This window comes from Bufo bufo, chromosome 9 (genome assembly GCF_905171765.1).
Source record: "Bufo bufo chromosome 9, aBufBuf1.1, whole genome shotgun sequence".
NCBI lineage: Eukaryota > Metazoa > Chordata > Amphibia > Anura > Bufonidae > Bufo > Bufo bufo.
In genome coordinates this window covers 172,756,160-172,771,514 of record NC_053397.1, presented here as the reverse complement: position 1 = coordinate 172,771,514, position 15,355 = coordinate 172,756,160, and the positions used below count along the sequence as shown (strand labels likewise).

Genomic DNA, 15,355 nt, shown 5'->3' with positions numbered 1-15,355 from the left:
AAGTGCATGCTGCTTTCTATTAGGGCTTCTGCATTTTTTTTACATTTTTTTTTTTAGAGGGGGGTACAGAGGGGTTAATTTCTTAAAATGGTTACAAAGTAAATCAGGCTTACCCAGCAGCCAATCAGATTGATCGTTTCATTTTCCAAAATGAGCTCTTAAAAAAGGTGGAATCCGATAGGTTGCTATGGGCAACTAAGCCAGTTTGACTTTACAGTTTAGAGAGATCTCTTCCCCGTCTACCTCATCACGTGCGTTTTCATAAAAACGCCAACAGCCAGAAAGAAAAAGGACGTCACCTGATCAACCAAAAACTTGTGTTGTGCCTTTCATATTTCCCATACCTTCAGCTAACATCTGGATCTGGGGTTTTACAGCAAAAACGCATCCAAAAAATGTGTAAAAAAAAGTCACTAATAAAATACACGTGAAAGCAGCCGAAGGAGATCAATAAACAGAACTGTTCTTAAAAAATTTTTGGGGGAAAGTGAAATATTATTTATTACTGAATGTGCTCAACAGCTGCCACAAGGATGGTCAGATAGCTCTGCAGGTCCCAGGTGTTGTAAAACTACAACTCCCAGCATGCCCTCACACCCTTCGACTGTCAAGGCATGCTGGGAGCTGTAGTTTTTCAACAGCCTGACAGCCGCTTATTCTATTAGAAGCAAAGTCCGGAGGATATGAAGCAGACATGACAGGGCCTGCCCACTGACCGTGTAATTCTCCACCAGCTCCGAGCCGATGATCTTCACCTGTAGCTGCTCTTCACCGTCGTCCATAAACCCCGCCATGTCCTCCATGGTTTACGGTGCGGACGGAAAAGAATCACGGTTCCACCCGGGTTAATCGTCGCCTTCTGCTGCGGGAGCCGCCATGTTTGTTTACGACGAGGTTCCAGTTCAACAAACTTTATTGACAAGTTCACAAGATAACACAGTAGGGAAAGCACTGGTCGGATGACAGGAGGACGGCGGGAGGGGACTGTTAGAAAATGGCAGCTGGAAGAATAATGCCCTCCTTTATACAAATGTGCCGTCCTCAGATAGATAGGGGGGAATTATCAAACTGGTGTAAAGGAAAACTGACTTGTCAACAGCAACCAATCAGATTCCACCTTTCATTTTTCAAAGGAGCGCTGAAAAATATAACGTGGAATCTGATTGGTTGCTATGGGCAACTAAACCAGGTATCCTTTACACCAGTATCTGTCTATCTATATCTATAAATTAGAGATGAGAGAATATATTCCTCTCATCAAAAAGGTGCTGTCCCCTCAGGTAAAGAGGCTCCCCCTGCCACTTGATTGACAGGGTGGACATATCACCGGACCCTGACGATCTTGCGCTTGTAGTGGTGCAGAGGCTTTACATCCACTTTCAGAACAGCAACTGTTCATGCGCTACTACCCGGAAGTGTAGTGGTGCATGCGCAGTTGTTCTGTAAACAGCGCAGGCGCAAGATATCCAGCCCTGTCAATCAAGCGGCAGCCTCTTAACCTGCGGGGACCGCACCTCACATCTTGATGAAACAAACTGATTCATATGAATCGATCCACTCATCCCTAATGTACAGTGATCCCTCAAGATACATTGGCCTCAGGATATAATATTTTCAACACACAATGGTCTTTTCTGATCCATCGTAAGTTGAAAGTAGACTCAACATACAATGTCTCAGAGTCAAATCCAACCAGTCAAGGCCACTTCTATGGGAAAATAGCTGGATTAGCGTGGGTTCACACTAGCGTTAGGGATGCCGTTATGGCTTTCCGTTATAACATGTTATAACGGAATCCATAAGACGGAAGAACGGATCCGTTCTTCTGCCCATGAACGGAATGCAAAACGGAAGCCTTTATAAGGCATTCTGTTTGATTTCTGTCCTAATAAAAGTCTATGGGAATCAAAACGGACCCGTCTATGGGTCCCGTTATTCAAGACGGAAAGCAAAGTATTGCATAACGGGACCAAGACGTATCCGTTATGCTTTCCCTTAAACTTCTATTAGGACGGAAAGCAAACGGAATGCCTTTTAAAGGATTCCGTTTTGCATTCTGTCTGGGCATTCCGTTATTTTCCAAAGCCATAACGGAATCCCTAACGCTAGTGTGAACCCACCCTTAGGATACCTTCACACTCGCGTTTGGTGCGGATCCGTCATGGATCTGCACAGACGGATCAGTTCAGATAATACAACCGCATGCATGCGTTCAGAACGGATCCGTTTGTATTATCTTTAACATAGCCATTGAAAGTCAATGGGGGACGGATCCGTTTTCTATTGTGCCAGATTGTGTCATTGAAAACGGATCCGTCCCCATTGATTTACATTGTGTGTCAGGACGGATCCGTTTGGCTCAGTTTCGTCAGACGGACACCAAAACGCTGCAAGCAGCGTTTTGGTGTCCCCCTACAAAGCGGAATGGAGGCGGAACGGAGCCAAACTGATGCATTCTGAGCGGATCCTTATCCATTCAGAATGCATTAGGGTCTCACAAACGGAAGCCAAAATGCCAGTGTGAAAGTAGCCTTAGTTGCTAGTTAGCATCTATTCCTGACTGTTATATATAAGGATTCGTTTTATCTGCCTTAGTTATCTGCTTATTTTACTGAAATCTTCATTTTCTCTTATCTTGGAACCGATTACTCAACTTACAATGATTTCAACATACAATGGTCGTCCTGGAACCAATTAATATTGTATCTTGAGGGACCGCTGTAAATACATAAATAGATATAAATTAAAGGGGTTTTCTCATCTCAGACAATGGGGGCATATGCTATTGCCGTCTGCCCCATAGAAATGAATGGAAGCATTGGCTGCGGATGCGCGGCACGCTCCCATTCACTTCTATAGGAGAGGCGGGGATTAGTGCTTGGTGGTGGACGGACCCCGGGAAATCTGGGGTCCTCCAGCCACAGCGCCTCCCGCTCCGTTCTCGATATAGATGCGGGTCCCAGCGGTGGGACCTGCACCTCTCAGACAATGAGGGCATATCCTAGCGATATGCCCCTATTGTCTAAGATGGGAATACCCCTTTAATGTCTTTTCCATGTGGGTACAGTCAGACCTTCAGATCTGAGTGTGGCCCCTGGAGGCGACGTGACCGATTAGTCTGGGTTCACATCTGAGTTCATGTTTCTAGTTTTCTGTATGGCCATAGGAGCAGAAATTAAAAAATGATTGGAGTGCCGGATCCATCAGGATAGGACAGGTCATCAATATTAAATTGGCAGGGGTCCGACTCTAGGGACCCCCCGCTGATCAGCTGTTAGAAGAGCTGCAATACCAAGCACAGCCACTATACAATGTACAGCACTGCGCCTGGGCCTGTTTCACACTTGCGTTGTTAATTCCGGTTTTGAGATCCGACGGAGGATCATAAAACCATATCCATGGGTAACAGATCAGTTTTTTTAGTATCCTAAAAAAGCGGATCCGTCACCATTGACTTACATTGTTTTTAGTGACGGATCCGGTTTGCTCCATTTCTATGTCCGGACAGAAAACCGCAGCTTGCAGCGGTTTTGTGTCTGATCACAAAATGGAACGCTGCCGGAACGGAAGACCTACTGAACGAATCTCTTTCTATTCAGAATGCATTAGGACTAAATGGAACCATTTTTTTCCGGCTTTGAGATCCTCTGCCGGATCTAAATACCGGAAAACAACAACCCAAGTGTGAAACAGGCGTGAGGAAGCTGCCGGGAGCTGGCAAACAGTTGAACAGCGGGAGTTCCTGGACTCAGACCCCCGTCAATGTGATAATGATGACCTATCCTGAAGATAGGTCATCGTTATCAATTCCTGGAGAACCCCTTTAATGACTGAAATTCAGTGAAGTCCTGTGATAGGAGACTGAGCTCTAGCGACCTCCCATCAGGTGAGGATTATCCCAGTGATCAGGTGCTTGGTTATACTGGTAGACCAGTATATAAAACAGTGCAGTCCCCGTCAGGCAGGGCTGTGTGTAGGTTGGCTTTGTGCAGTATGGCGCTGTTTAACATGATTGGTGAGTATGGTGGAAATGATTGGCGCGCTGGAAAGTGACGGAAGAGTAGACTTTGTTGTTAAAATAGGTAATCTGCTTCTATTGCATTAGGGCTCATTCAGACGGCCTGAATGGGTCTGTAACTGTTACGCAATTTTGCAGAACGGGTGCGGACCCATTCACTTCAATGGGGCTGTTGTTCTGTTCTGTGGCCCCGCAAGTAAGATGGAGCATGTCCTATCCTTGTCCGCAATTGCAGACAAAATTAGTAATTTCTATTATAGTGCTGGCCATGTGCAGTCTGCAAAATATGGAATGCACACGCCCGGTATCCGTGGTTTGCGTGTCTGTCTATCTGTGGTCTGAATGAGCCCTTAGAGGCGTAGATTTACCAAGACCGGTGTAAAGTAGAACTGGCTTAGTTGCTCATAGCGACCAATCGGATTCCTCCTTTCATTTTTCCAAGCTCCTTTGGAAAATGAAAGGTAGAATCTGGTTGCAATGGGTAATTAAGCGGGCTTTTTATTTACACCAGTTTGATCAATCTTCCCCCCCAGGGACCCCCTTTTTTTTTTTTTTTTTTTTTTTTTTATATATGTACCTAATTAGTGTGAAGTCACATGACCATATCCTTTTGCGGTCTGCAAAATATGGATGCGGTCTGTGGGTCTGCGAAAAAAAAAATGCAGACTCCACACAGACTGGATCTGTGGTTTGTAAACAGCATAATACAGTTGTGTGAATGCACCCTTAAGGGTGGCCATCTTGTCTCTTTTACAAAAAAAAAATTTTTTTTGTGGTCAGTGACTTTTTTTTTTTTTTTTTTGCTGAAAAATGCTGATGTTAAAAACACTAGTTGACCAAAGTTTTTTTTATTTTATTTTTTTATGTAAAACTGTACAAAGATTGGGGATAATTTATAAATGCCAGTTTGGAGGAAAAACGTTACAAGCCCCATTCTTGCAAATGTTTGATGCTCTCAGTGCCCTCTCCCCTGGGGAGTGGCAGGGGCCGCGGTACTTGCAGTGACGCTTATGCCTGGAAACGGGAGAAAATGATGGTGAAAAAACGATTCCACTCAGGAAGAGAAGTACCTTTTCCACTCGAGGCGCGCAGACTGCCGATGGATTAGCCTAAGGCTACTTTCACACGTGTTTTGTGCGGATCCGGCATGGATGTATCCGTTCAGATAATACAACCGTCTGCCTCCGTTCAGAACGGATCCGTTTGTATTATCTGTAGCATAGCCAAGACTGATCTGTTTTGAACACCATTGAAAGTCAATGGAGGACGGATCCGTTTTCTGTTGAGTGAAAACTGATCCGTCCCCGTTGACTTACATTGGCTCAGTTTCATCAGGCGGACACCAAAACGCTGCTTGTCCGCCTCCAAAGCGGAATGGAGACGGAACTGAGGCATTCTGATCGGATCCTTTTCTATTCAGAATGTATTAGGGGAAAACTGATCCGTTTTGGACCGCTTGTGAGAGCCCTGAACGGATCTCACTAACGGAAAGCCAAAAAAACGCGAGGGTGAAAGTAGCCTTATTTATGATGTGATGTGTGCAATGTCATAAATTAGGCGCCTTCTCCGGCAGCGCAGGGGGAATCAAAGACTGTGTGAACCATCAGTCTTTGTAAATGACCCTAATTGTCTCCTTGTTTTTCCCATGTGGCACCCCCGACCACTTCCCCTCCCCCCCCTGGTGGTTTTCTCAGATTTCTCTATAGTCTGACTAAACTTCTTTCTACTTCTCTTCTTTCTTTTTTTTTCTTTTTTTTTTTTTTACGCATGACTTTCATGGGATTTTTTTTTTTTTGTAAGCCACGGAAAAAGTGTAGTGTGATACTTGTAGACTTTGTGCTAAAACTTACAACATAATAGGGGTCATTTATAAAAAAAATTAGCCTAATTCAGGGGCGTTGTTATGCTCTTGCGGACAAGAAAAGCCATTTTCTATGAGTGCCGGCGATGTGCGGTCCACAAAATGCAGAACGCGCATTTCCGGTGTCTGTGTTTTTTGCGGATCCGCAAAACACATACAGACGTGTGAATGGACCCTAAGTTTTTACTTTTATTTTTTTGTTCTCCCACATGCTGGTTTTTAAAAATAAAAAGTTTTGCGCACAAGCTGTCAAAATATGCTCCATATTTTGCGTGCTGAGGAAAGACTCACTATTTATTAAGCCTAGTGTGTGAAATTCCAGTCTTCATCTTCCTCCATAGGACACCTGCACACACTGCAGAATACGTGCAGTTTTTCCCTGTGGATTCCAGTGTAGGAAAACCACCGCCTAGTACAGTACCTGTATGAGATTACACCAATTTTTTTATTTTTTTTTCTCTTCTGTGCAGAAATTGACCTGCTGTGTGGATTTCCAAGTCTACAGTATGGTAATTATATTTGCAGTTTTAGCTGCGGATTTCATCCTTTTCAATGGGGTGAGATCTGCAGCAAAACCGCATCAAATCCGCATCTGGACATTTTGGTCGGATATGCTACAGGAACACATGGAGAGTCATGCGGATCTTATGTGCATTCATCCGCTCCTGTGTGGCGGTGGCCTTGGGGTACAAAAATATTTCCTGAGGGGTTGTCTCACTTCAGCAAATGCCATTTATCATGTAGAGGAGGTTAATACAAGGCACTTACTAATGTATTGTGATTGTCCATATTGGCTCCTTTGCTGGCCGGATTCATTTTTCCATCACATTATACACTGCTCCTATCCAGGGGTTATGACCACCCTGCAATCCAGTAGTGGTGGTCGGGCTTGCACACTATAGGAAAAAGTGATAGCTTCTCTGGTTGCCGGGACCATGGGAGTCCACACAGGCACGCATGCGCAGCAGCATTCTTCCCAGCCACCTCGTAGCTGTAACTCCTGGATACGAGCAGTGTATAATGTGATGGAAAAATGACTGAAGCCAGTAAAGGAAACAATATGGAGAATCACAATACATTAGTAAGTGCCTTGTAGTAACTTTCTCTGCATGATAAATGCCGTTTGCTGAAGGGAGACAACCCCTTTAAGTGTTTATTTGCGCACAGTAATGGATTTTTTGCCCTTGCACAGGCTCAATATTTCAAGCGTCTGAGGAGAGAGCTGATAGCGGGTCTGTTTATTACACCCCAAAGGAGTCCCTTACAAAGCGAGGTCTAAGAGGAAAGGTGAACAAATCCGACATTGGCACGCCAACTAACTTCAAGTAAGTGAAGGCTTGCCCTCCAGTTGTAAGGCTAGGGCTAAATGTGACCTGTTGAGCAACAAGAAAGTTGCGACACTTGCTCTAATGAACGGCAGTGGTGCTGCAGTGTGATACATTGCTAAAGCAAATGCTTCAAAAAATCCACACCTGATGGGATTTTGTCACAAGTCGTGCACAACTTTTACTCCATTGACTTTAATGTAAGTCACGCAAGACATGCGACTCGCCTGCGATTTTACAGCTGTCAAGTTGCACACATTGCCGTGTAGCCCTAGCCTCATGGTGCTCTAACATATCTAGATGTTGCCTTCTGGTATCAACACTTAAAGGCCAAATGCACATGGCCGTGAGCGGTCCGTGGTATCCCGGCCTGGCATCCTGCTGAGGGCAGGAGCGCACGGCGTCATTGGTTGCTATGACGCCGTGCGCTTCATGCCGCCGCACTACAGTAATACACTGGTGTAGATCATACAAGTGTATTACTGTAGTGCGGCGGCATGAAGCGCACGGCGTCATAGCAACCAATGACGCCGTGCGCTCCTGCCCTCAGCAGGATGCCAGGCCTGGATACCACGGACCGCTCACGGCCGCGTGCATTCGGCCAAAGGGGTATTCTTATCTGGACTCGGAGTGCATGCACGGTGTGGTCTTCATTCACATTGGCGCTCAGTTTTTTTTTTTTTTTGAGATGGGACCCGCACCCCTTGGACAACTATAGCCTATCCTATTGGTATGTCATAAATGTCCAGCTGGGACATCCCCTTCAAGATTTAACACATAGGGGAGGAAATAATGTTTCCTTGAGTATTGAACAATTCAAGTCTCTTTTAAAGGGGATTTTCTAGCAGGACACAATGGCTGCGTGGTTGAAGATTGGTGCTGTCTAATCACTGCAATCTTTGTTCTGACACTGTCCCCGCCAATCTCAACATGCAGGAAATGCCTATTGCCCATCACTGGCCGTAGTGCTGCCCCACTGGACCTGGACAACCCCTTTAAAGAGGACCTGTCGCCAAAAAATGCAATGCAGTCTGAAAGCGCCATGTTATAGCGCAGGAGGAGCTGAGCAGATTGATTTTATATATTTTTGTGGGAAAAGTTTCAGTAAAACTTGTAATTTTTACACTTACATCTGCAGCCCTATGAAGAGTTCAGTACAGGAGGGAGGGGATATCCTGACTGACGGCTGTGTCTTATGCACACCTGTACACACAATGCTGTCAATCACTGATAACCCCTCCCTCCTGTACCAATAGCTGCTCACAGGAGGGGGAAAAAGCAGAGATATAAATGTATAAAGTACAGGCTTTACGGAATCTTTTCCCACAAATCTATCAAAAATATATCGATTTGGTGACAGGTCCTCTTTAAACCACCAACATCTTGGGTGACAACTGATGTAGCTAGAAAAGCGGTACTGTAACATACCAGATAAAAAAAAAAAAAAAAAAAACTGTTGGGATCTGTTTATTGGTCTTGCAAATTCTTACTCTTGGCGCACTTCATTAAAATCTGGCTGCTATAAAAAAAATGCAGTAAAAAGATGGTCAGTTATCTAAAAAAAAAAAAAAAAAAAAAAAAGACTAAATGCTAGTTAATTATCTAGAAAGACCAGAAACTGATTTGTTTTTTTTCTCCTTCTCCCCCCAGACATGTTACTCACGTGGGATTTAGTGCGGTGCCAAGTTTTGATGTAAGTCCTACTTATATTTGTTTAAGCTTGTAATGGCTGGATTGCATTGTCTGCACAGTGGGTATGTTTTGGGTGATCCAGAACCTAGGTTATTATCCTGCGGTGAGAGTACCACAAAACGTTAAGCCTGTCCTGCAGATTGCTGTCCACACGGTCAGTGCCCGTGCATTGTGTCTGATCCGTGCCTCCGTTCCGCACCGTATCTCCAAGTGAATGCTGTCTGTGGGCCGCAATACGGGCACGACCGTGTGCATGAGGCATCCTGTTTTCTTTCAAACTAAAATTTCAAGGTTCAGAAAGAAGGCTGGTCCTTATTCAAAGTTGCAGATCTGTGGGAGAGACGGCAGGAATGCATTTGAATGAACTGTTCTGTTGCAATGTCTATGTAGACTCGGCAAACCCAGCATTAGGGTTCACGCACATGAGCATGTGCGCCCTGTGCCCGAATTGCGGACTGCAAGCTCATGTGCATGAGCCCTTAAGCAATGTTTCTATGAAACAATATTGGCTAATTTTGTAATTGATAAAATGTTTTGTTTTCACATTTCTTTTTAACCACCTCCGGACCGCCTAACGCAGGATCGCGTTCCGGAGGTGGCAGCGCTGCGCACAATCACGCATCTACGCGTCATCTCGCGAGACACGAGATTTCCTGTGAACGCGCGCACACAGGCGTGCGCGCTCACAGGAACGGAAGGTAAGAGAGCGATCGTTCGCTGGCAGGCTGGAGATGTGTTTTTTTTTTAACCCCTAACAAGTATATTAGACGCTGTTTTGATAACAGCGTCTAATATACCTGCTACCTGGTCCTCTGGTGGTCCCCTTTGTTTGGATCGACCACCAGAGGACACAGGTAGCTCAGTAAAGTAGCACCAAGCACCACTACACTACACCCCCCCCCCCCCCCCCCCCCCGTCACTTATTAGCCCCTGATCACCCCATATAGACTCCCTGATCACCCCCCTGTCATTGATCAACCCCCTGTAAAGCTCCATTCAGATGTCCGCATGATTTTTACGGATCCACTGATAGATGGATCGGATCCGCAAAACGCATACGGACGTCTGAATGAAGCCTTACAGGGGCTTGATCAATGACTGTGGTGATCACCCCATATAGACTCCCTGATCACCCCCCTGTCATTGATTACACCCCTGTCATTGATCAACCCCCTGTAAAGCTCCATTTCAGATGTCCGCATCATTTTTACGGATCCACTGATAGATGGATCAGATCCGCAAAACACATACGGACATCTGAATGGAGCCTTACAGGGGGGTGATCAATGACAGGGGGGTGATCACCCCATATAGACTCTCTGATCACCCCCCCTGTCATTGATCACCCCCCCCCCCCCTGTCATTCATCACCCCCCTGTCATTGATCACCCCCCTGTAAGGCTCCATTCAGACATTTTTTTTGGCCCAAGTTAGCGGAATTATTATTTTTTTTTTTCTTACAAAGTCTCATATTCCACTAACTTGTGTCAAAAACTAAAATCTCACATGAACTCACCATACCCCTCACGGAATCCAAATGCGTAAAATTTTTTAGACATTTATATTCCAGACTTCTTCTCACGCTTTAGGGCCCCTAGAATGCCAGGGCAGTATAAATACCCCACATGTGACCCCATTTCGGAAAGAAGACACCCCCAGGTATTCCGTGAGGGGCATATTGAGTCCATGAAAGATTGAAATTTTTGTCCCAAGTTAGCGGAACGGGAGACCTTGTGAGAAAAAAATAAAAAATATCAATTTCCGCTAACTTGTCCCAAAAAAAAAAAAAAATTCTATGAACTCGCCATGCCCCTCATTGAATACCTTGGGGTGTCTTCTTTCCAAAATGGGGTCACATGTGGGGTATTTATACTGCCCTGGCATTCTAGGGGCCCCAAAGCGTGAGAAGAAGTCTGGTATCCAAATGTCTAAAAATACCCTCCTAAAAGGAATTTGGGCACCTTTGCCCACCTAGGCTGCAAAAAAGTGTCACACATCTGGTATCGCCGTACTCTGGAGAAGTTGGGCAATGTGTTTTGGGGTGTCATTTTACATATACCCATGCTGGGTGAGATAAATATCTTGGTCAAATGCCAACTTTGTATAAAAAAATGGGAAAAGTTGTCTTTTGCCAAGATATTTCTCTCACCCAGCATGGGTATATGTAAAATGACACCCCAAAACACATTCCCCAACTTCTCCTGAGTACGGAGATACCAGATGTGTGACACTTTTTTGCAGCCTAGGTGGGCAAAGGGGCCCATATTCCAAAGAGCACCTTTTGGATTTCACAGGTCATTTACCTACTTACCACACATTAGGGCCCCTGGAAAATGCCAGGGCAGTATAACTTCCCCACAAGTGACCCCATTTTGGAAAGAAGACACCCCAAGGTATTCCGTGAGGGGCATGGCGAGTTCCTAGAATTTTTAATTTTGTCACAAGTTAGTGGAAAATGATGATTTTTATTTTATTTTTTTTTCATACAAAGTCTCATATTCCACTAACTTGTGACAAAAAATAAAAACTTCCATGAACTCACTATGCCCATCAGCGAATACCTTGGGGTCTCTTCTTTCCAAAATGGGGTCACTTGTGGGGTAGTTATACTGCCCTGGCATTCTAGGGGCCCAAATGTGTGGTAAGGAGTTTGAAATCAAATTCTGTAAAAACTGACCAGTGAAATCCGAAAGGTTCTCTTTGGAATATGGGCCCCTTTGCCCACCTAGGCTGCAAAAAAGTGTCACACATCTGGTATCGCCGTACTCAGGAGAAGTTGGGGAATGTGTTTTGGGGTGTCATTTTACATATACCCATGCTGGGTGAGAGAAATATATTGGCAAAAGACAACTTTTCCCATTTTTTTTTTATACAAAGTTGGCATTTGACCAAGATATTTCTCTCACCCAGCATGGGTATATGTAAAAAGACACCCCAAAACACATTCCTCAACTTCTCCTGAGTACGGAGATACCAGATGTGTGACACTTTTTTGCAGCCTAGGTGGGCAAAGGGGCCCATATTCCAAAGAGCACCTTTCGGATTTCACTGGTCAGTTTTTACAGAATTTGATTTCAAACTCCTTACCACACATTTGGGCCCCTAGAATGCCAGGGCAGTATAACTACCCCACAAGTGACCCCATTTTGGAAAGAAGAGACCCCAAGGTATTTCGTGATGGGCATAGTGAGTTCATAGAAGTTTTTATTTTTTGTCACAAGTTAGTGGAATATGAGACTTTGTAAGAAAAAAAAAAAAAAAAATCATCATTTTCCACTAACTTGTGACAAAAAATAAAAAGTTCTATGAACTCACTATGCCCATCAGCGAATACCTTAGGGTGTGTACTTTCCGAAATGGGGTCATTTGTGGGGTGTTTGTACTGTCTGGCCATTGTAGAACCTCAGGAAACATGACAGGTGCTCAGAAAGTCAGAGCTGCTTCAAAAAGCGGAAATTCACATTTTTGTACCATAGTTTGTAAACGCTATGACTTTTACCCAAACATTTTTTTTTTTTTTATCAAAGACATGTAGAACAATAAATTTAGAGCAAAATTTATATATGGATCTCGTTGTTTTTTTTTGCAATATTTTACAACTGAAAGAGAAAAATTTCTTTTTTTTGCAAAAAAATCGTTAAATTTCGATTAATAACAAAAAAAAGTAAAAATGTCAGCAGCAATGAAATACCACCAAATGAAAGCTCTATTAGTGAGAAGAAAAGGAGGTAAAATTCATTTGGGTGGTAAGTTGCATGACCGAGCAATAAACGGTGAAAGTAGTGTAGGTCAGAAGTGTAAAAAGTGGCCTGGTCTTTCAGGGTGTTTAAGCACTGGGGGCTGAGGTGGTTAAAGGTAACCTTCCATCAGAAATTTTAATTTTTTTTTTTTTTTACTCCATATCCATAGAAATCAATATTTATTTATTTTTTCTTAGTACAGCGCTAAGGATAATACAAAATATTGTCAGCACAAATGATTAGACGTCCAATACAGATGGGTAATCCTGTTTACTGCTGCTGTGAGGGAAGGGAATTATCTGAAGAGTACTCCTCTTGATGATAGTATGACGGCTCACTTGTTTTTGTGATAGGCCTATAGGAAGATGCCCACAGAAGAGCATTGCTTAATGTAATGTGTTATATTCTAATTCCCCACAATGGGCTCTCTGGCTGCAGTGGCAGTCTGACATAGAGACTGTCTATCTGCCATTCTAAAGCCAGTATTACATTGGCCAATTGTCGGCCAGATCATTGGTAACTATTTGTTTTCTAGGAATGCTTGTTGGCGATCTGGCAGTGTAATACTGCTGCTGATTACCCAATGAATGAGCAAATGCTCATTAATCAGGCAATCCGTATTTCTAAGCATGCGGCAGATCTTGCTGTCTGATCGCAATCTGCTGCCAGCAAACAACTAGTCAGTATGGGGACGATTGATGGCATTAGTGATCACTAGAGATGAGCGGATTTCTCATTCTATTCAGCGGTTCGCCGAGTTTTCCACAAAAATTTGTTTTGGTCTGGATTTATTCGTGGCAAACGGCTATTTCCTGGCTGCAGAGAGCCTGTAGGGGTGTAGAACACTGTGCCTTGCAGTAACACGCATATGGAGTCTGCTGTGGTAGTGAAACAATTCTGTGAGTTGGTATGACATCTAGATGACGGGCTTCTCTTTTAGAATCGCTGCACACTTCACTTATTTAGGCAATTACAGGGGCTAAAACTGACCAAATAACTCGTGTCAAATTCAGCCTTACAGGTCGATGTTGGCGTCAAGAAGAAGCGCACTCCTTTTACACCGTCAGCGGATTCCACATAGATTTCTACACAACCTGTTCTATTAAACGCTTCTATAAGTAGAGCCCCCCGACAGAGTGGAGCGGGTGTCGGCAGTAAGCTTGTTTTGACATCACTGATTATTTTGCCCTTCCTCTGATCCAACTGAACAATAAGCCCCCAAAAAAGATCCTGTCTGTGGAGCATCTGCCTTCACTCGGTCAGCATTTGGTCCGTAATCCATCAGTATTGTTAAAGCCAAAAAAACAGGAGTGGATCCAAAAAGATGACACGTGAATGGAATATTTGCATGTCTTTTGCGTTTTGTACCCACTCCTGCTTTTGGCTACCAAATCATAAGCCAATTCTGATGCAAAATAGGGACCATGTCATGCAGGCCTTACAGCTGTTACATTGACAGATCAGAAAACGGGTCAAATAAATCATGTCAGCCAGGCCAAAAGGCAAAATAGTGGCTCAGTCATGAAGTGGGGAGGGTGGGAACACCATGTGAAGTCCACAAAGTGGCCCTGTGACATAGTGGTGAGGTCAAAGCAGCATGAGGAGACCAGAGTGGCACAATGACAGTCTGGAGGTGGCGGCAGCAGCATCAGGAGGAGGCCACAGGGGGGCGCAATGACAGTCTGGAGGTGGCGGCGGCATCAGGAGACCACAGAGTTACCCGGTGACAGTGGTGAGGTGGGTGGCAATACAGTACCAGCTGAAGATGCTGGGTGAAAGAATAGTAGCTGAGGCAGGTAGCCAGAAGAAACCGGTCTCGTCAGTTTTGGTGTGGCACCATGGATGATCTAGTCTGATGCATCAGATGGAAATCCTGGCTGATCCACGCCTGATTCATCCTGAGAAAGGTCAGTCTCTCAACATCTTGGGTGGACAGGCGAGTTCTTCTTGGGGTAACTATGGCCCACACCGCACTGAACACCCTCTCTGATGCCACACCACTGGCCGGGCAGGACAGCTTTTCCAGGGCAAACTCTGCTAGTTGTGGCCACAAATCCAGTTTGGCTGCCCAGTAGTCCAGCGGATCTTCAATGTGGGGTGGCAGGGTACTGTCCAAGTATGCCACCACCTGCTGGTTCAGGTTCTGCTCCAGGTCTAGCTGGTGAGTAGTTTCTTCACTAGGCCGGTGAAGAAATCTGCTCATCAGCAACTCTAGACTAAAGTTGCTGTTGATGGAGCTCGAACTGCTCCTGCCCCACCCTGCCACAGCCGCCATGGCAGAGGAACGTGAGCGCAGAGGGCCCCCCTTTCCCCCCCCCCCCCCGTTCAGACCTGCGAGAGGATGGATGATGGTGCATATAGGCAGCAGCCAAATGACTACATAGGATGTCTCTATAGTAGTTCAGTTTGTCCTCCCTTTCGGCTGGTGTAAAAAAACAAACAAAAAAAAAACATTTTGGACCGGTAGCAAGGGTCCAACAAGGTGGAGAGCCAGAAGTCATCCCTCTGCCAAATACTCACAATTCAGCTGTTACTACACAAGTGAGCATGCATCGGGCCATTTGTGCTAGTGACTCAGACTCCCTGCCTCAATCTCCACTGCATACTGCCATGGTGTATCTGGGTCCTCTGCCCCATCTTCCTCATTGCCCTGTAGCTCCTCTGGCTGCTCCTGTTCCTCCGCTCCTGTTCCTCCTCTCCTCCATTTCAGCCCCCACAG

General features: G+C 44.9%; 2 protein-coding genes across 3 annotated transcripts in view; one reads left to right on the top strand and one right to left on the bottom strand.

The window, feature by feature from the left end:
- The window catches only part of NISCH (nischarin), a 79,300-nt gene extending 78,248 nt beyond the window's left edge, over positions 1-1,052 (bottom strand). The window contains exon 1 of one of the 2 annotated variants that reach the window (XR_005774184.1): positions 717-1,044. Coding sequence is in view for 1 of the 2 variants with exons in the window: in XM_040407084.1 (XP_040263018.1) it covers positions 717-803 (87 nt within the window). In the remaining variant the exon portion in view is untranslated. Of the gene's footprint in view, positions 1-716 lie in introns of both variants that reach the window. The other variant, XM_040407084.1, reaches the window with a different exon arrangement.
- The window catches only part of LOC120978762 (wiskott-Aldrich syndrome protein-like), a 43,366-nt gene that overhangs the window by 14,324 nt on the left and 13,687 nt on the right, over positions 1-15,355 (top strand). The window contains exons 3-4 of the mRNA XM_040407093.1: positions 7,072-7,204; positions 8,855-8,897. The gene's annotated coding sequence lies outside the window, so the exon portion shown is untranslated. The remainder of the gene's footprint in view (positions 1-7,071; positions 7,205-8,854; positions 8,898-15,355) is intronic.